This window comes from Vipera berus (assembly GCF_964194415.1).
Source record: "Vipera berus genome assembly, chromosome: 5".
Classification (NCBI taxonomy): Eukaryota; Metazoa; Chordata; class Lepidosauria; order Squamata; family Viperidae; genus Vipera; species Vipera berus.
The window spans coordinates 64,850,245-64,872,217 of record NC_138207.1 but is presented as its reverse complement, the minus strand read 5'-3'; the positions used below and the strand labels follow the sequence as shown (position 1 = coordinate 64,872,217).

At 37.2% G+C, this 21,973-nt stretch overlaps 2 protein-coding genes across 4 annotated transcripts in view; one reads left to right on the top strand and one right to left on the bottom strand.

Annotated features, from left to right (window-relative positions):
• DOCK1 (dedicator of cytokinesis 1) overlaps nucleotides 1-21,973 on the bottom strand; it is a 443,954-nt gene that overhangs the window by 251,273 nt on the left and 170,708 nt on the right. The gene's annotated exons all lie outside the window — the stretch shown is intronic.
• The window catches only part of INSYN2A (inhibitory synaptic factor 2A), a 97,800-nt gene that overhangs the window by 24,039 nt on the left and 51,788 nt on the right, over nucleotides 1-21,973 (top strand). For both annotated transcript variants that reach the window (XM_081328494.1, XM_081328493.1), the window contains exon 4: nucleotides 3,648-3,740. In XM_081328494.1, the coding sequence (XP_081184620.1) occupies nucleotides 3,648-3,740 (93 nt within the window). The remainder of the gene's footprint in view (nucleotides 1-3,647; nucleotides 3,741-21,973) is intronic.

Here is a 21,973-nt window from a genome sequence, read left to right as displayed (position 1 = left end):
GATAGATATATAGATATAGACAGATACACTACAATGCAATGCAACGGAGAAAAATATAAATCCTGCTACTAAACAGTCATGACAAAGCCTTCATAGGCTGGTGAAGGGATTATTTAGTAACAACAATATATGTATTTACTGGATTTAAATCCTAACTTTTTTTTACTTAGCTTGCATTACTGCTTCTAGATAATGTATGTAATTGAGATTCTAAATTCAGTGGAATCCTTTTTATAATATAGAAAGTGAATTAATTATTTAGAAAGTCTGAAACTAACCTTACTTTAATTCTTAGGTAAGGGAATTAATAATAATAATAATATAAAAATGGTACTATATGCCAAAGATAAGCAGTGTTATACCACTATAAATAGACAATGAAGAACAACAAAATACAGCCAATTTTTCTTCTCTTTTCATAGTACTCTAGACCATCTTCTTCCTCTAAACAGTGAATAGTCCAGATCATCACTGATGCTGGATCCTGACTAGCTTTTTTTCTTGTGGGCCTGCCTATTTATTTATTTAAAAGACTTATTTTTGCAAAGCTTATGCTGATAACCTGGTTGTTTTCATTGACAATGCTCTTTTAACAGAATAAGGGTAAACTATCAGCTGTGCAAGTGTGAGACTCCACTAATATGCTGAAATAATAACTTTTGTAGATAAGGAAGGGGAGAGGGGCAATGTGCTATATCACTTTCAAATTCCAATACATTTTCAACCCTAATTAAAAGTCTTATAGTTTCCTTATTAAGCTCTATATTATATGGTTTGATTCCTCTTTATTTTTAGAATTGTATTTTCCAATACAATCAACCCATTCAATGAAATATTCATGAGAGATCAGGGTTGCAGACCAGTAAGTTGTAATTATGGAACATCTCTGTGAGGATAGCTTGGTTCTTGATGGTATTTCAAAAGGCTTTGAACATTGTATTCTTTTAAATACTAGTTATACAGTCAGTTTACCATTTTAATTTTGTTCTTTTGCTGGCTTTGGGTAATGTTTAGGCTGGTGCTATTCATTTATCTTTCATTATAATATATAATATAATTAATATATATAATAACCTGTAATTAATGAATATAGTATTAGTATAATTAATATATAGTATAAAAATTATAGTCTCAGGTTTTAAGGAAGCTCAAAGGGGAATTTTTAAAGATTTTTTCTTTTCAATCTCGTTAAGTTGATTTTGATTAGTTAGTTAGTTAGTTAGTTTGTTTCGATTTATATACCGCCCTTTTCCCGAGGGGCGGTTTACAGGGCAAATTAAAACAGTGCAATGTACAAATTAAAATAAAATTAAATGTGTGTGCATATGTGTATATGTGTGTTTACTATTGCTTAATAAATAATAATTACAAAGTAATATATTACATTTATATGTCCTACAACTCCTTTGATTCTGGAATGTATAATAATAATAATAAATATATTTTGGGCAATATATAATACAGTAAGGGAAAAAATCATTTGATTCCCTGCTGATTTTGTACATTTGCCCACTGACAAAGAAATGATTGGTCTACAATTGTAATGGTAGACTTATTTTAATAGTAAGAGACAGAATAACAACCACAAAAATTCCAGAAAAAGGCATTCCAAAAAAGTTATAAACTGATTTGCATTTTAATGAGTGAAATAAGTATTTGATCCCCTATCAATCATCAAGATTTCTGGCTCCCAGGTGTCTTTTATATAAATAATGAGCTGAGATTAGGAGCACTCTCTTAAAGGGAGTGCTTCTAATCTCAGTTTGTTATCTGTATACCTGTCCACAGAAGCAATCAGATTCCAAACTCTCCACCATGGCCAAGACCAAAGAGCTATCCAAAGATGTCAGGGACAAGATTGTAGAGCTACACAAAACTGGAATGGGCTACAAGACTATCGCCAAGCAGCTTGGTGAGAAGGTGACAACAGTTGGTGTGATTATTCGCAAATGAAAGAAACACAAAATAACTGTGAAATCTCCCTCCGTCTGGGGCTCCATGCAAGATCTCACCTCGTGAAATTTCAGTGATCATGAGAATGGTGAGGAATCAGCCCAGAACTACATGGGAGGATCTTGTCAATGATCTCAAGGCAACTGGGACCATAGTCATCAAAAAACCAATTGGTAACACACTATGCTGTGAAGAACTGAAATCCGCAAGGTCCCACTGCTCAATAAAGCACATGTACGTCTGAAGTTTGCCAATGAACATCTGAATGATTCAGAGGAGAACTGGGTGAAAGTGCTGTGGTCAGCTGAGACCAAAATCGAGCTCTTTGCCATCAACTCAACTTGCCATGTTTGGAGGAGGAGGAATACTGCCTATGACCCCAAGAATACTATCCCCACCGTCAAATATGGAGATGGAAACATGCTTTGGGGGTTTTTTCTGCTAAGGGGACAGGACAACTTCATCGCATCAAAGGGACGAAGGATGGGGCCATGTACTATCAAATCTTGGGTGAGAACCTCCTTCCCTCAGCCAGGGCATTGAAAATGGGTTGTGGATGGGTATTCCAGCATGGCAATGACCCAAAACACATGGCCAAGGCAACAAAAGATTGGCTCAAGAAGAAGTACATTAAGGTCCTGGAGTGGCCTAGTCAGTCTCCAGACCTTAATCACATAGAAAATTTGTGGAGGGAGCTGAAGGTTTGAGCTGCCAAAAATCAACCTCGAAACCTTAATGACTTGAAAAGGATCGCCAAAGAGTAGTGAGACAAAATCCCTCCTGAAATGTGTGCAAATTTAGTGGCCAACTACAAGAAATGTCTGACCTCTGTGATTGCCAACAAGGCTTTTGCGAGAAAGTACTAGTCATGTTTTGCGAAGGGGTCAAATACTTATTTCACTCATTAAAATGCAAATCAATTTATAACTTTTTTGAAATGCGTTTTTCTGGATTCTTTTTGTTATTCTGTCTCTCACTGTTAAAATAAATCTGATCATTTCTTTGTCAGTGGGCAAATGTACAAAATCAGCAGGAGATCAAATATTTTTTCCCCTCACTGTAACTAGCAAAATAATAGTGAGATAGACCAGAAACCCTATCCTATATGAAAGCTCTCATGAGGGGAAAACATCTCCTTTTGAAGTGCTCTTTAATTCAGATGAATCCTAGCTCTAAATGTATCATCACACTTAATATATCAATTGGCTTCTGTCTCTTGACAGGAAACTGAATAAGCCATTTCTTTCAAACATTCAAATCTTTTCCATACTTATTACACCTATTATCTGATTAAATATTACATCTTGATCTCTGCAATAAACTCAATCTTTGATTTTTCTTTTGAATTGGGGTGCATTTGACATAATTTAAAATCATTCTCTAATCCTACATCTTAAACACAGAGAAAAATGTTTTCAACACAATTATGCAATATAAGAACATTTAATCTTGCATTTTTCATTATATATATGAAACTTTACGCTTCTTAGAAGAACAGCTATTAACTGTAACAATTGTCCCAATCAGTATTTCTCTTCTACATAAATATTTACAGCAAAATATCTGTGAAAAATGTTACATAGGTCTACAAAAAATCAGATTTCTGCTTTTTGCTGTCCCATTTTCCCCTGCAAAATCCAGCTGGATTTTGAATCCTATTCCTACATAATTTTTTCACATGTATTTTTTCACAGATATTGTTCCAAGGGGAAAAACTTTATGTCGAAATCGGACCTTGACTATGTAATGAAAGCTTCTTCTCATTTGTTGAGACTTGACCCATTAAAGTAAGTCTTCTACTATCAGTGCTATTGGACTGTTATAAATAATAAATTATTACATCCTAGTTCACGTATTAGAAATAATCAGAAAGTCCGTTATGTATAAGGGAACTAGTAAGATAAGACTGTCTTAAAAACTGAAGGAAAATATAAAATTGAATACCGTTATTGTTAGAAAATCAAAGAAAGTAAATGCGCTGAATTTTGCAAACAATTCAATATGATACAGAATGCTCTAGTTATAGTTTAATTGGGAAATGACATAGTATATTGCTAAACTATACACTAGTTTTTGCACAACTTTACTGAAGGAAGAGCCCAGTTTGGATATTAAGGTATCGCAACATGCACAGGAATAATAGTATACCCCTGAATATATCATACAGCACAGACTGATTGTACTTCTCTGTGTTTTCAATTGATTGTGGCAGCTAGGCTCAGAGATATGATAGCCCATCAAACCTCAGCAAATTGTTCCTTTTTAGCCAGAATCTATCCTATAACATTGTTTTGTCTATTCATTCCGGTAATTCGGATAGAGAGAGGGGGAATTATTTCCTGAAAAATCCTGAAAGCCACGTACCAAATATTGGATCCAGAATTCCAAAAGAAAAAAAAATACTTCTTCAAAAATTAGAAACTGGGAGATGAAAGCTAGTAGCTGACATATGTTTAATGAATATTTATTATACTTCAATAAGAAGTAGAGAATGTAGGTTACATTGTTTTTTTATTTTTTCCTCCTTCCTTTGCTTTCACCCATTTTTACATTTAATTGGATAAAGATACATATAGAGAACATACTTTTTAACATTAAAGTCAGGATTTCTTTCCCACAAAATAGCCTGGCTATAATTCTGTAGATGTGTTTTTAATAGATTCTTCGTGAGTGTAGATACTTTAAAGTTTCTTAGAGCTTGCACCATTCTAGACAGTAAATACTGCAAGTATATTTTGACATATTGTTGTCAAGATATAACTACCATGCAAGTCAATTTTCTGTTGACTTTTTGCCTGCAATGGCTGCTTGTTTGACTGTTCTTTCAGTTATGCTGCCCCTTTTATTTTTATCATGAACTTTTCCCCTAGGGAGTGAATTTCTTGTGGGGGAAAAGCAGGCCTTTAAAAAAAATGCTACTGTTTCAAAACAAAAATGTTAAGCACAGATCTTCCCAGAAAACATTTAATATCCTTGTACTATAGAAAAGATTATTGAAAGTTTTAGAAGCTTTAATGAACTAGGTACGCATAAGTCTCAGAAATCTTCTCTCCCATTATATTTAAACCAAGAAATCATTCAGTTCTGCAAATCAGTCTGAAAATTTGAATATCAGTTTGCCTAACTTAAGCCAAGCTGTTCTGGAATTCCTTTATTTTATATTATGGTTTGATTTCCTGTTTTCATCGAGAGTTTTTTCCCCTTGTGCCATCACTCTGCTGAACACCTAATTCCCACAATACTCTCTTATGTTTAAGTATATTTATCCATGTGGTATGGCTGTATTATTATTAACCTTCTCTAATTACCTCCTTTTATCAGTATCATTATTATGATGATTATTCTGTTTTGCATGTACACTGAGACCTTCTGCACTGGAGACAAATTCCTTGGCCAAATAAAGCATTCTAATAATGTATATTTGTAAGGAACAAGGCTTTAATTTTATATATATATTATACACACACACAACTTTCTAAGATACTACCTTGCTAATTATTGTAGTTAGCACTATCTGGGAGTAAGGTTTGCATAAAGCATAATGTTTCGTCTGCAAGGGTTATGGTAACCAAAACTGTACTATTCTCCTTATTTATATGTACTGTTGTTTGTAACTCACCATTTTGGACAAAAATAGATATCAGGCAATACGCAGCTTGGCTCAACTGAGCATTTTTTGAACAGAATTTTAAAGATCATTGTTTCTGTCACATGAGTTCAATTGCACACTGATTACTAGGACTGGTTCAGATTTGAAGGAGGAAAAATGGTTCATAACATGCATGAGCACATACTTTAGATCCTGTGAGCAACACCTTTACAGCACCACTATCTTTTCCTAAAAAGTACAGCCATATCATTGCAGTTAAACATGCTAATACTTTAATTAAATGCTGCGAGCTGCTACATGAGCATATGGTGTGCCGTAAAATACCTTCGTTCCTTCAATATTCGTGTTTGTTCTAATCCTTTCTCAGTGTTCAGCTTTCATAGCCGTATATTACCATTAGAAAGCCTTAAATATTTTGATCTTTTGTGTTCATAGAAATAACTTTAATCTTCATGCTCTTGTTTAAGCCCTCCTCCCTAGAATTAATTTCCTCTTTACTTCTCCCACATAATTTTCATCTTTACTCATGAGCCCAAGAAAACAGTATCACTATCTTCTTTGCCACCAAAGGTTTGGCATTACTTTTGTTGTCCTAACGTTTAACATTAACCTATACTTTTACATTATTTATGACCTCTTCTAAGTTACTTTCAGATAATGAAATGGTGTTACCTACAGATTTAAATTGTTAATATTGCACTCTATCTGCTATTTCTATTAATCTTTCCATTGCTAAAAATGTATTTGCTATATAATTTAATATAGTAGTACCTCGGTACTCAGCTGCTTTGAAACTCATTGAATTTGATACTCAATACATTTTGAAATGAAAATTTTATCCAGGTACTCATTGTTTGTTTGGTACTCAACATGCAAGCTAGAACTTGTCAATGTCAGCTGCTTTGTGAGTCACTACATAATTACTTATGAGAAAAATTTGTTTGCTACTCATTGATTTTGGTACTCAACATGCCTCCCAGAGCCAATTAACGACCACAGTACCATTATATGTCGTATAAATTTGGGGATATATATATATATATATATATATATATATATATATATATATATATATATATATATACCGTATATACTTGAGTATAAGCCGAATTTTTCAGCCCACTTTTTGGGCTGAAAAATTCCACTTCGGCTTATACTCCAGTCAACAAAAAAACTTACCGAGGACTTGTGCGCGGCCGAGGCTTTGGTGCTTCCGGGATCGCGCGCACCTCTCCCAAGCCACCGCAGTCCGAGACCTGCAGGTCTCCGTTCCTCCGCGCCCTGCCTGCCTGCTTCTTTCAGCTGTCTGCCCATCAGCTGTCCATAGGGATGCTGCAAAGCTCTCCTTCTCTAGGCCTTGGACTCCCTCCTGGCTGAAGAGTAGATGAACCAAGCCAGCAAGGAGACAAAATGTTTCTGCAGCTGTTTTTCCTCTGAAGGTTTTTTTTGGTTTTTTTTTTTTAAAGTAATCTCCGAAGGTTATGCCAGAAAATGGAGGACGCTGGGTCTTTGCAAGCTTTAGCTGTCTGCCTGGCTGCCTGAAGGCCGCCCTTTTCAGGCAGTCTGACAGACAGCTAAAACTTGCAAAGACCCAGCGTCCTCCATTTTCTGGCACAACTTTTAGGGATTTATTATTATTATTCCTACTACTACTATTACTACTACTACTACTTCAGGAGTAAAAAGTTGCAGAAAAAAATTCTCTCCTTACTAGCTTAGTTCCTCTACTCTTCCATCTGGAGCCAAGGTAAGATTTTAAAAAGGGATATTGGTTGGAAGGCAGAGGGAGAGTTTAGTTTTAGCATCTAAAAAAAGGGGGGGGGGAAATCAGCGAGTACATCCCAACCAGCTTTTTATGTTTTTGTTATTGAAGAAATATGGGGGAGGGGGAGGGGTTCTGGGGTGGGTTGGGGAGGGGATAATATTGTAACTTCAATAAAAAATTTCAATAAAAAAAAAAAGAAATATGGCTTTCTGGGGGAAGGTGGGGAGGGCGTTAAGGAAGGAAAGGGTTTTTGGAAGCTCGTCCTGAAGCTGCCTTTTGTGCAAGGGGCCTTTTCTCAAAGCCTAGAGAGGCAGCTTTGTTGCCTCCCCGTAGACAGCTGATGGGCGAACACCAAAAGCTCCAAAAGGCTAGGGAACTAGTCCCAGAACACCTTGGTAGGAGGAAGGGCAGAGGCAGAATTGGGAAAGAGGTAAGACAGAGTTTTCCTTCCCAGATGTTTCTCTTTGGCAAGACAGCCAGCTGTGCTGAAGCCCAGTATCTGGGGGTGGGGGAGACCTGAGGCAGGCGGGCTGGTGCTTGCATTAGGCCTCCCAGGATCCCAGAGGCTTGCAGAGCGCGGATCCAGCCTCCGAGGCATGCAGAACGGCGGATCGGCTTATACTCGAGTCAACAACTTTTCCCAGTTTTTGGGGGTGAAATTGGGGGTCTCGGCTTATACTCGAGTCGGCTTATACTCAAGTATATACGGTATATATATATATATATATATATATATATATATAAATAACACTGCCTTGTATGCAATCAGCCCAGGTTCGAATCTCAGAAGGGTATAGCTGACTGATGACGACTAAGGAGTCAGAAATGCATCTCAGTTTCCCTTTAATTCTTTGTTAGTAATTTACACACACACACACACACACACATATATATATATATATATATATATATATATATATATATATATCCTCACCACCTTTATTCTCATTCTCTCTCTCTCCCTCCTTCCCTCTCCCTTTCTCCCTTCCCCCAAATCAGTTCTTACAGTTACAATACAGCTCTTCAATTAAGAGAATTTTTAAATTCCAAATAAGTACATGTGTTAGGCTATCTAGAAACATATACAATATGTGCACCTGCATACACAGAATCATTGGATAATTTAACAGACAATACATGAGGTGCTGGAAGAATGTTATCAAATATTTATCCAGCTTTTGAAGTGTCATCCCAGGAATTACATTGATTCTGCTGAACATTAATAGGATTTCAGATTTTACATGAATTCTAACACTGCATTCTAATTTCAGCTGAGTATGAATAAGACTTTTAACTCCTATTCTCAGAATGAAGAATAGCCCCGTTACTAACTTGGGGTTATTATATCAATGGACAACCTATACTTGATTAGTGCCCCAGTATACTCATCCAATTTTCTTGCTGATTTTTATCTATATACTACTATACACAGATTACTTCTTCTGTATGTGTGTGTGTGTGTATGAGAAATGTATTGTAGAGATTTCTGTGAGAGGTTTTGCTCACACATCTCTTTAAAAAACAAGATTTTAACTAAAATGTGCAGATCTGGGGACTCACTATAAAAATGTGTGAGCTAAGGTTTAATGTATCGTTATTTTCACCCCATCTTGTTTTTAAATCTGCTTGTGTACCTTCCTCCCATTTTTCAATTGTCTAAGTTATACCATGGCATAATTCACACAACATTCCATGGCACAGCTGAAGATGTATATACCTATTTTACACAATTCGATGTTGTTCTATAAAAATAATCTACATAATCTACTAGTTAGTAATTTGAAATTTTCATTTGGAATTGAAATGAATGTATGTTTGTTCTTTATTTCTCTGCATGTAAAATCCTGTGAAGCATAGAATAGTGGGTATATGTTGTTGACAAGAAGTCTTTCCCTAGAATTTCTCAAGGAAAAAAAAGTAATTTCCAAAATTTTGAGAAATTTGACTAGTGAAACAACCATTTGCAACATGGTACTTTGAATCCAGAGCAGGTTTTTTTTTCTTGAGTCATATAAAGTATGCTTGAACCTTGGTGGAAAAATCTTTTGATTTTTAGTTTATATACAGTATGTTATGGCTATATTGCCATTGTGAATTCTGATATCAGAGATTTGTAGTATACCACAAATACCTGAACAGACCTGGCACATTTTAATTTCAGGCCAAAAAGTCGCATGGGCCACTAGATGGCGAAAATGAGCATAAGCCAAAGAAATTACTATTGTAATCAGAATTCACTGAACTTCTCTTAAGTGAGACATTGCATAACTATTGTGGGTTTTGTTCTTAATCATACTGTTTAATTATTGGGATATGTAAACACAATACATTTGTTTAGAGAATACACTTAGCCAAAAGTAAAGGTCTTCTATTGCCTTTTGTTTCATTTTGTAATGGAAAAAGTAATCATTAAGCCAAAATAGAAATAGAAACCACTATACAATTAATGCTGAGAAGAGTTTGGTCAGAGATGAACATCAGTGTAAAAGTTTCTAGCATATAATTCAAATATTTGGTATCTAAAATTATTGGAACTTACAGGTAGTCCTTGGCTTATAATCATTCATTTAGTGACCATTCAAAGTTACAATAGCACTGAAAAAGTGACTTATGACAGGTTTTCACACTTATCACGATTGCAGCATCTCCATGGACACATGATCAAAATTCAGGTCCTTAGCAACTGATTCATATTTATGATGGTCAATGTCTCAGAATCATGTGATCATTTTTTGCGACCTTCTGACAAGCAAAGCCACTTTACAATCATATTACTAATTTAACAACATTTAACTGTGGCCAGAAAGGTAAAAAAAATGGGGCACAACAACAGAAATTTTGGACTCAATTGTGGTCTTAAGTTGAGGACTATCTGTACCTATTTTTGAAACTTGAGTTGCTCCAGAATAGCTTCACCCTAAGAAATAGATCTTATAGCTGAAACATCAAACTAAATTCCCACCTTCAGAAATGAAGTGTCAAAATAAATTTAGTGAATGTGTGTGGGGGGGGGAAGAGGGGGAGAGAGAGAGAGAGAGCCAAACAGAACATCTTTAAATATATCTTAACCAGAAAACCAGGTAGAGAAGTGGTTAGACATTTAGTCAACAAAAAAATGTTCAAGATGGGTATAGAGAAAAGAGAGAAAGTAAATAAATTGTACATGGAACACTTAGCAGTCTTGAGATAAGAGGACCTGTTTCATGGGTTGATTAAAACAGAAAGAAAAAGAAAAAGAAAAGAATTATCCTGAATGCAGAGAAAGAATATGTGTCCCTCAAGGATCTGTTCTGGGATTTCTGCTTTTAGTTTGTAATCTTTTGCTAACCAAATTTGCAGATAATAAGCTACTTTATTTTAGGTGGATAAATGTATGATTGTAAAGAGCTCTCTGTAAGGCACTTTTTGAACGAAGTGAATTGTTAGCCAGATAGTAATTTAAGTAAAGTAAATTTGGGCAGATGGAAACAAAAGTTCTTAATTTTATGTTTCCAATTGTGGTTTTGAAATGTTTATAACCAGCAGGGGAAAAAAGTAATAATAACTAAGTGAAGGGTAAAATGTTTAGAACATAAGAGGAAAGATACGATCAAGAGAGATTAAATCATGCGTTGTATAGAAAAAGTGAACAAACATATTTGTCCTTTAGCTATTAGAACCAACCACCAGCCAGTGAAATTGATTGAAACAATTTCTAAACAAACATTACATAGCACATAAGTGGAATTCATTATCCCAAGACATAGTGAAGACCACTAACTTGGATGCATAAATTCATGGAGCCTATGTATTTCAAGAGATACTGGTTTTGAGATTCAATGGTTCCTCCACATTGGAGATGCCTCCAAATGCTAGAGGGTAGTTCTTCACCTTATGCCTGGGAATATTTGAGAAGCATCAGAATGGTCATTGTGAAAAACAAAATAGTGAAATATGACAGGCTTTGGCCTGATCCAGCTGGACTATTATTATGTACTGTAAATACTTTATTAAATGAATTGTTGTACCTATTCTTGACAAATTCAGTGACAAAATCAGTGATGCATATGAAGATGATAGTAATTAATGCTTGCATTGTGGAAACGTACAGAATAGAATAGAATAGAATAGAATAGAATTCATTTATGAAGATATTAAAAGAGTACTGGGCCTAAGATGGAGCCTTGTGGTACCCCACTGCTTACTTCCCTCCATGTGGATGTAATACCATTGAGGACTAGTCATTGAGTATGGTTTGTCAGCCAGCTACAAATCCATCTGGTGGTGATGTTGTCTATCCCACCTTTTTCTAGCTTACTAAACAACAGGTTGTGGTCTATTTTATAAAATGCCTTACTGAAATCTAAGTATACTATGTCCCCAGCATTTTGCTGGTCTACTAATTTAGTCACTTTATCAATGAATGAAATAAGATTGGTTTGGCGTAATCTGTTTTGTATTGGCATGATCTGTGTAGTTAATTTTTATTAAAAATTGGGATTACAATGTAAGCTTTATATATTTGAAGAGGATAATATGAGTCTTTGTTTACTTCTCTTTATGAAAAAGTAGCTATTTTTCCCCTTCCACATTATCTATAGGAAGATAATAATCTTTGCATCTACTGGCAATTAATTTTTGTAACCATGCCAAAAATGCAAACTTCTTCCCATTTCAGAAATAGCAATAAAAAAGGAATTCCCAAATCAATATGGAAATAACAACTAGACTATCTCTCTTATAGAAAATACAAGCAGTGGTACCAGATAAAATGTTTATATTAACAAGGCATGTAAATAAGAACTTTGTCTAAAAGTTGTTTCAGTAGATTCCTAACAAACATGCTATATTACACTTACATCCAGGATTTGGCTATTTAAATCTGTTTTCTAATCCTTTTTTTAGAGGTTCTCCAGTTATAAACCTGAATGAAGCATGGCCCAACCTCAGAATTAAGAAAACACAATAGTGCTATGCTAATTCAGTAATGAAAAGACAGTAAATATTTGTTTATATCCCATTTCTATGCTGCCCCACCTTAAATGATCAGGAAATTTAAATAAGTAAAACCATCAATCACATCAATACTAACACAGTAATACATTACATAAGCAGTCCAGATCCACCATCAGTTGAAAAAAGATAGTGTTATAAAAAGCAGGCATAGTCAACATCTGTCGGACAAAATCGCTTGGATTCGGACCGGTTTGGACTCCGACTGGGCAGCGTCGGACGATCAGGACACGAGCGGTCTTGTCAATGTTACCTGGGAGGAGTTCGATCCTGTAACTCCGGAGGAAGTGGACAGGATTATGGGGAGGCTGAGCTCCACCACATGTTTATTGGACCCGTGCCCTTCCTGGCTGGTTTATGCAGCCCGGGAGGGGACACGAGGCTGGTTCCAGGCGGTTATATCTGCCTCTTTGAGTGAGGGTAGTTTTCCCGCCGCCTTGAAAGAGGCGGTGGTAAGACCTCTCCTCAAGAAGCCTGCCTTGGACCCGGCTGTGCTAAATAACTTTCGTCCGGTCTCCAACCTTCGCTTCCTTGCAAAGGTTGTTGAGAGTGTGGTGGCGCATCAGCTCCCTCTGGCCCTGGATGAAGCGGATTATCTAGACCCGTACCAATCGGGCTTCAGGCCCGGGTACAGCACGGAGACGGCATTGGTCGTGCTGGTGAATGATCTCTGGAGGGCTCGGGACAGGGGATATTCCTCTGTCCTAGTCCTATTAGACCTCTCAGTGGCTTTCGATACCATCGATCATGGTATCCTGCTGCGGCGCCTCAGGGGATTGGGAGTGGGAGGCACAGTTCTTCAGTGGTTCTCCTATCTCCTGGGACGCTCGCAGTCGGTGTTGGCAGGGGGGCAGAGGTCGACCGCGAGGCCTCTCGTTTGTGGAGTTTCTCAGGGGTCGGTCCTCTCGCCTCTCCTGTTCAACATCTACATGAAACCGCTGGGTGAGATCATTCGTGGTTTTGGAGTTGGGTATCATCAGTATGCTGATGATACCCAGCTTTTCATTTCGACCCCAAACCACCCCAGTGATGCCCTCGACGTGATGTCCCGTTGCCTGGAGGCGGTCCGGGTCTGGATGGGGAGGAACAGGCTTCGACTCAACCCTGACAAGACTGAGTGGCTGTGCGTACCGGCATCTTGGGATATTCAGGATATCCCACCCCTCACTATGGGAGGTGAGTTATTACCCCCTGTAGATAGGGCTCGCAACTTGGGAGTCCTCCTAGATTCACAGCTTTCCTTAGAAGACCATATAGTAACTGTGACTAGGGGGGCCTTCGCCCAGGTTCGCCTGGTGCGCCAGTTGCGGCCCTATCTAGACCGGGATGCCTTACGTACGGTCACTCATGCGCTCATGACCTCTCGTCTTTACTGCAACGCTGTCTACATGGGGCTACCCTTGAAGACCACTCGGAGGCTCCAATTGGTACAGAATGCAGCCGCGAGAGTTGTGTTGGGAGTTTCCCGACACTCCCATGTCACACCTTTGCTCCGCGAGCTGCATTGGCTTCCAGTTGTCTTCTGGGTGAGGTTCAAGGTGTTAGTAATGACCTACAAAGCCCTACATGGCATGGGTCCGGAATACCTTGGGGAGCACCTGCGGCCGGCGTCAACTTCCCTCCGCCCACTACGCTCCCACAGAGAGGGCCTCCTCAGGGTGCCACCGGTCAAAGAATGCCGACTGGTGGCCCCCAGGGGGAGGGCGTTCTCTGTGGGTGTACCGGATCTTTGGAACCATCTTCCGGTCGAGTTCCGGATGGCGCCCGATCTCCGCTCCTTCCGGCGCGATCTTAAAACCCATCTCTTTGAACAAGCTGGCCTGGCCTGATGGGACGGGGTTGGATTTTATAAATGGATTTTAACTGTTAATCTGTATTAATTTATTATGGGCACTGTTTAATTACTTTTTAATAATTTTAAATTTTTGTATCTTGTTTTTATGTATTGCCCTGTTCACCGCCCTGAGTCCTTCGGGAGAAGGGCGGTATACAAATTAAATAAATAAATAAATAATGCGTTGCCCTTTATTTAACTCATGGTAAGATACAACATACATACATTTATTTAATGTAAAATAAGGTAAGATATTTTATAGCATTTGTTTATTTTATATAAAACATTTATATAGTCATCCATCATGCTGAGGTGTGCCTCCAGGCCTCCCTCCTTTACCTTACAACATTCAGCAACAATTTCTAGGATGGGCACACAGGTAAAGCTGATCTTAGTAGGGAAGATGATTCTGAGGACCTGTAGTACCAAGCCACAGAGGGCTTTAAAGATTAAAAACTAGAACGCTGAATAAGATACTTTTGAAACCAATGCTTTGGTTTGGTTTTATTATAACTGCTACAGAAAGTCTTGCAAGTCTTATTGAGTTTCTTTCTTTGTCACTTTATGTGAACTAGGGAAGTGCTTTTCCGAGATGGTTTCTCAAATTAGTTTCTTGGCCCAGACTCAAACCCTGCTTATCTGACTATTCTTTGGTAGGTGCTCTTCTTCCTCCTTCAAGGTCATTCTCTGTGCCCTATATAATAATCAGTGGGGTGACCTTGACAAAAGTGTAACATTACTAAATCCACCTCATGTTGCTAGCAATCAAGATACTATAATTTGAACCAATCACATCTAAATACTTTTCAAAGGACTCTTGGAAAAAGTACATTGCTTTAATCTTCTTGCAAGTTGATAAAAACTCATTGGGCGAACTGCAAAGGTTACCCAGGGCAAAGAAATCAAAGCCTTGCCAGAAGTAATTCAGAATGTAGAGGCAAGTCAGGGGAGTTGGCAGTGAAGGAATCCAGCAGAGATATACAACTGCTCTCATTTGGAAACCAGGCACCTCTTCTTCAGGAAGAACAAAGCCCTCTAACTAAAGAAATGAAAGAACTGAAACAAAGAATAACTGAGCATTTAGAACAGCATAAAAACAACAGAATAAGGCTGCCTGCATTGAAGCTTGTTCCAAAGAAACAGCTAGCACAAGCATTAAAAGATGCAAATACTGCAATATCAAGTATAAGCACCAATTCACTGCAAGAAACAAACCAACTAATGTACAGCACAGCTGCAATTATAACTGAATACCTGGGATGCAAAATCAACAAAGAAGAAAAACAAACAGTGCACCACAAAAAATGGAAGGTTAGACTATAAAATAAGATCAGCAAGTTAAAATCACATGCAAGCAAGCTAGAAGAGATGAAAGAAAAGAAGCTGAAGAACAAGACCAAAGAATACCTAATCAAGAAATACCACTTAAAAACAAGGAAGATCAAGGAAGCACTGGGAATAATAAAGCAGCAAATAACAGCTATAGCCAGAAAATCAGTAGACACGAAGCTCGAATTGCAAATTATAGGCAGAACCTCCAATTACAATCCAATCAGAAACGTTTCTACCAATACATCAATGGAGAAACTGCAATGAATCAGTCAGTAACTGACAAGGAAGAAACAGTGCAGTTTTGGAAACAAATGTGGGATAACCCAAAGAAACACAACAAGGATGCGGCTTGGTTAAAAGAGGTGGATGCAAATAAAACATAAGTTGAAATGAAAGAACTAGTAATAACAACAAAAATGGCAGAAAAAAGAGCAAGAAAGATCAAAATTGGTCAGCACCAGGTGAAGATGAACACTGCATGGATTTGGGTTGAAACATCCTAACTGTTATATACCCACTCATTGCCAAGCAGTTCAACAATATACTCGAGGAGAAATTGAAAAGTGGCTAACAACTGGGAAAACCTACCTAATAATGAAAAATCCAGCAAAAGGGGCAACACCATGCAACTACAGGCCAATTACCTACTTACCAACAACTTTCAAATTGCTAACTGGTGTAGTAGCTGATTGCAGTACAACAGCATCTAGTTGAAAACAATTTCTTTCCACCCGAACAGAAAGGAAACCGCCCCAATAGCAGAGGAACAAAAGATCAACTCCTAATAGACAAAATGATCTTGGAAAACCGCAAGAAAAGGAAGACCAACCTGAATGTGGCATGGATTGACTACAAAAAGGCATTTGACTCTCTGCCACATGACTGGATAATCAAGTGCCTTGAAATAATAGTAGTCAGTAGAAACATCAGAAAATTTATGCAAAGATCGATGGCACAATGGAAGACACAGTTGCAGATCAATGGTGAAAGACTAGGAGAGGTTAATATCAAGAGAGGAATATTTCAAGGAGATTCATTATCACCACTACTATTTGTTATTGCACTGTTTCCTCTGTCAACAATACTGAATAACTCAGGACATGGCTATCAAACATCAAAAACATCTGCCAGACTGTCCCACCTCCTTTACATGGATGATCTGAAGCTGTATGGAAAAACATCATCTGAAATAGAATCACTATCTAATCACTATTAAATCACTATTAAATGGACAGATAGAAAACTGCCTGCCAAAGGGGTACAGAAAGCTCCTTCCACGTGCAGAAGGGAACTGAAGCATTGGGCAGGGGAAAACCTTTGTCTTCCGAGCTTCTTTTTTCCACTCCAGCGCTGCAGTTTTCTTCCTGTCTGCCAGAGAGACTCCATCCCACCCTGATCCCAAGGATCAGTCAGGCAGCATTTTTGTTCTCGAGGGTGGATGAAATAAGTCCCATCTCAAAACTCAAGCTTGGATTTCAAGACAAGACTTTTTCAGCCGGCCCTCAAGAATCAGGCAGCAGTTTGTGGCCCTCCCTACGTGTTTATCTGTTGATGTTTTGGGGAAACCAGTAGGGAAGATTGCAAAGGACCATCACATGATCCTAGGGCAGGTTGACAAGGGCCAGATCGCAATCATGTGACAGGGAGTGCTGCAACAGCTGTAAGTTCAGGCACAGATTGCTCAACACTCGTAATTTTGAACAGTGAGCAAATAGTTGTTAAGTGAGGATTACCTGCATTATTTTTTCTTAACTGCACAGATAGCAGTGTAACTAAAAACGTATTTAAATGACTCCATTTTTCCAACCCATACAAGATAAGAGGTAGTAATATTTATAATCATTATTTGGATGGTGATATTTACCATTTTTACCATACTTAAAATGGGATGTTCATTGTAGCAAGTTGTAATTAGAACTAAATAAAACATAATTTGTGATTTAGCATTACTGACCCCAAAATGGGCCACCAATGTTTTCTAGAATCTAATTGGACAAAAAAGTTTTTATTTATGTAATTAGGGTGTTATTAATTTCTGCATTTGGGCAGGAGCTTTTAGCCACAGTTCATGAAATAGAATAATCACTGAGCAGCTAAAGAACTAATTCAGCTGGGGATTCTCACTGATAACATATTTCTGAAACTGTTGTATAAGTTATACCATTAATTTTATCAGTGTACCTAACCTTGAAAATGAAGTAATTTCTGTTTAAATTAATTTGGCTAGGATTCAATAGAATATGTTATGCAACCATTTCTTCTTGAGTAAGACCTGAGTGATTGTAATTACATTGTTCAGTTTCTGGCTAATTACTGATAAGGTCTGAGAAAATATTGCTCTAAAAGTTTATTAGCCAGAGACAAATATATTAGAAACTTCCCTATATTGAACATACTGTATTATAATGCACAGCAGTGGTCTAGTAAATGTTCTTAAGTTCAGGTGTCCAGGGAAAGCAAAAAGAGCCCTAAGCTCCTTCAGCATCAATCCTAAATATGAAAGCTTATACTGGACCAGAATGGGGATTTCATTAGAGAAAGTTTTTTTATGACAAGCATGCTTTTTATTCAGCTAGCTGTTCCATTTAAGATGACATTGGGTCCAGCTTCTGAAGGAAATAATCCTATCCTGGGCCTAGTTCTTCACATAAGTTGTTATGCTAAAGACCACAGAAAGACTATTTTCCTATGATTCAGACTCAGATTTTTTCTGTTTGAACTAGCTGTACAGTTATGTGAAAAAGGAAAGGCTTGTATTTCTGGCCCATTATATTTCTAAGGGAAGCTGAACTAAAGCTACGTTTGCATGAACTCTTTTCAGAACATTTAAAGAATATATAAAAACCTCGTGGTAATCAGGAATAGCTATCCATTAAGCCACATATTGGTTAAATCATAATTTACATCATAAGCCATAAATTTTATGTCACTTGTATAATTATGTAAATGATTTAAGTTCATCCAATTGTCAGTTGTGATGTTACAATAAAAATTGACATGAATCACCCAGACTCATTTGACTAAAGCACACTGGGTTGTGTGGGGTGCCTGGACAGAAATTTTGCCCCTTGTTTCTGGAGTCAACTAAACTATTCTGTCAAATGGAAAGTTCAATGAATTTAGGAAAATGTGTAGCATGATACCTGATATTGGGAGCTATGGATGGGAATTCCTGGAGCTGGTTAGTTTGAGGTTATAATCAGCCATCTGAAAGGTTTGACCTAAGCCACACAATACCTTTGGAATGTAATACATGCAGAAGTTCTTTGGTACTGTACAGTATTGTGCATCTTCAGTTAGAATTAGAAAATATTTCTCAGATTGAACTAGTCTGTGACCATTATAAGATAAACTGAATGTATCTGAGCTCAGGACAACCACTGTTACTGTGTATTGTGAGCCAGAAAGGCAAGTGATCCAAGTTGTAAAGTCAGTTTTCTAATTTTCTATTCAACAGCAAACACCATATTGAAACCTTATCTACTTTCACAAGAAAAGAAATTTTCTTGAAAAGAAATAAGAGGTTAATTTAAGAAAAGAAATACAGCAATTGAGTGTAGTGTATTCTCCAATTTTCCTCTGAATAAAAATAGAGCTTTAGGGGCAAGGAACTATTTCATTTTCCCTATAGTTGTATATCTGACAGCTCAACCAAAATAAAAGGATAATTTATGGCTACATAAATTGGGAAATTTTACGAAAGCAAATTTAAAGGCCATTTTTCTACCTGATGCCACATTTAAACTTCTTTGGATTCTTAACTGGATTTAAAATGATGCAGCCTCTAACTTACTCATAAATAAAAGTCAAAGCAAGACAATATATAAATATCCATGAAATTATTATGACTGCCAAGAATATTAAGCATAGCTTCTTTGTTTCAGAGTTTGTCATATTTCAAGGCTACATAATATGTACATAAGTATTTTGCCTTTTCTTACTTAATTTAAGTAAGGCTTAAATTAAAGATTATAGCCTGATTGATTTAACAAGGGTGGGAGGTGTTTTTTTTTGGGGGGGGGTGTTATATTTTGTTTACATGTATACATTCCTCTTGGTCTGAAAAATGATGTCATGATATAATAAAAGCAGGGATGTAAAAATTGCAGCCCACTATTGGGGAAGAACCCCAATACTGTTAAGAACCCAATACTCTTACCACTTTGCAAATACTAATAATACTTAAAGCATCCCTAAATCTGAACCCAATTCTGGGAGTCCTGTGGTAGAAGAATACATCCCTGGTATTAGCAATAACACTGGACATCATATTTCTAGCCTTCAAATGATATTTTTGTGTGTCTTGCCATAACTGGAACTAGTGCTGGTTTTTTCACCCAAATGTTTGTGCAGCTAATAGAAATTAGTGTAGCTGAAAGTTCTGTACTGTGTTTCCCCAAAAATAAGCCCTACCCCAAAAATAAACCTTAGTTTTGGGGCAAGGCGCATGCCTAAAAATCAAGCTGGGGTGGAGGTGCCCCACGAACCTGCACCACTTACTGTTACAGCCAGGCCTCCCATGAATCAACACCTGCCTCTCACCGGCCCACTTCTCTGGTGTCCCCCTGGCCTGCATTTCACTGTCAGAGGCCTTCCGGAAAGGCTTCTGATAGCAAAAAGCAGGCCAGAGCTTCATTCTCAGCTGCAGAGACATTTTCTTTTGGCTGCAGAAGAAGTGGGCCAGCTGGGGGGAGCTGTTGGTGCCACCACAGCATGATGAGTGGAAAAGTCATTTCCCGAAAATAACACCTGGTGCCTCTTTTGGAGGCAAAAAAAAAAGATTGGGTCTTATTTTCAGGAAAACTTGGGTAGTTATGAAAATGAACAATATAATATTCATTTGAAATGAATGTGACATACTGATACTGGGTGACGTCATGGATGACATCCAATCTGCCATAAATAAGGCCCAAATTTTATTTTCTATCTTGGACATCTAGTGGCTCATCCCTATCATTTATACCCTCCCATGTATATTGTTTTGTTTCAACTAGAGCAGTTTCAGTATCATAACTGTAAAGTATAGGTACAAGGACAGCCCAAGAAAGTTGACATTAAATGAGGATCTGTTGCTATGCCTACTGTTCTATTCTAAGTATTTTCCTATAGCCACTTTTCCCTAGGAGCAGCAGCACCACTAGTCTGTATCTAGCTGTATCCTCACACAACAACCCAAAAAGCCAATATTGCTCTTTGCTTTTGGGGCAGTGAAGCAACAGCTGTGGTAAGGGACTTGGGACAGTTCACTGGCCATCCTGATTGGTCACTCACAGAAGGTTCTTGGTTTCACCTAATAGTTTGTATATGGTTGCATTTTCATACAATTTTCAATACAAGCATAAAGTGGAAAAAGATATTCATAGATTGTAAAATTATTCAGAAAATAGATGTTGCTAACCATTGTATTCTAAACAACAAACATGAATTGATACTTGTAATTAAAGCACAACACAAGTATTTAATTTCAGATTATTAGAATCTCCTGCTGTATGATTTTTTTCATTGCTGAAATAATGTTAAAATGATTTCTCTATTCATATTGCAATAAATTAAGATAGAAATTAGGCACAGAGAACATTTATAAGACAGTTATATCTGGGCAATGAATTAAGTATAGATGTATTACATCCTACAGTAGTGCTTTAAAGTTGTGAACCTTTTGAATTTTCAGAAGTTTTGTATAAATATGATCTGAAACTAGATAAAAAGAGCATAATTAAGCAAATGACAAAAATGAAACATCTCATTAATTGAAATATTTCACTCTAATTTCACATTCAAATGAACTGATGATCATATACTTTAGCCACACACAGGTATGCAGCTTTGGATCATTTTTCTCAATAAATAAATATAATGTTTTTGACCTACATTTTTACCAGACTTTAACCTATATCAGAGCTTTCTATTAGACAATTACTGTTGATTTCAAAATGACATGTGTGTGTGTGTGTTTGTGTGTGTGTGTGTGTGTGTGTGTGTGTGTGTGTGTGTAATTTGAATGCACCTTGACTGACTGATGAGAACATAAGTTCAAAATGATCATCTCAGCCTCCCAAATTCTTTATTAGCAATTTGAATAATTGTGTGCATGGACACGTATGTATAAAACTATATCCTCTGGATAAGCCTTGAGTCAGGCCAAAGCAAGAAAGAAAGAGTTAATTAGCAAGGTGCATTCAAAAAGCCTTGACAAATTCTACACACACACACACACACACACACACACACACACATAAAAATAAAGGGAACACAAGATAAGACATCCTACTATTAAATACAGTACATTGTGTTGTTTAAGTGTTCCCTTTATTTTTTTGAGCATCAAAAAACAATGAAGCTTGTTTATTGAATGACTTCTAAAATTTAGCAATCATGTCACTGCATTCCCTTTGGACAATATGTATCATTTGAATAGACAAAATCTAATAAAAACATTGTGACAGGCATGTACAATCCACAACGTGTAAATCATGCTTAGGCAGCT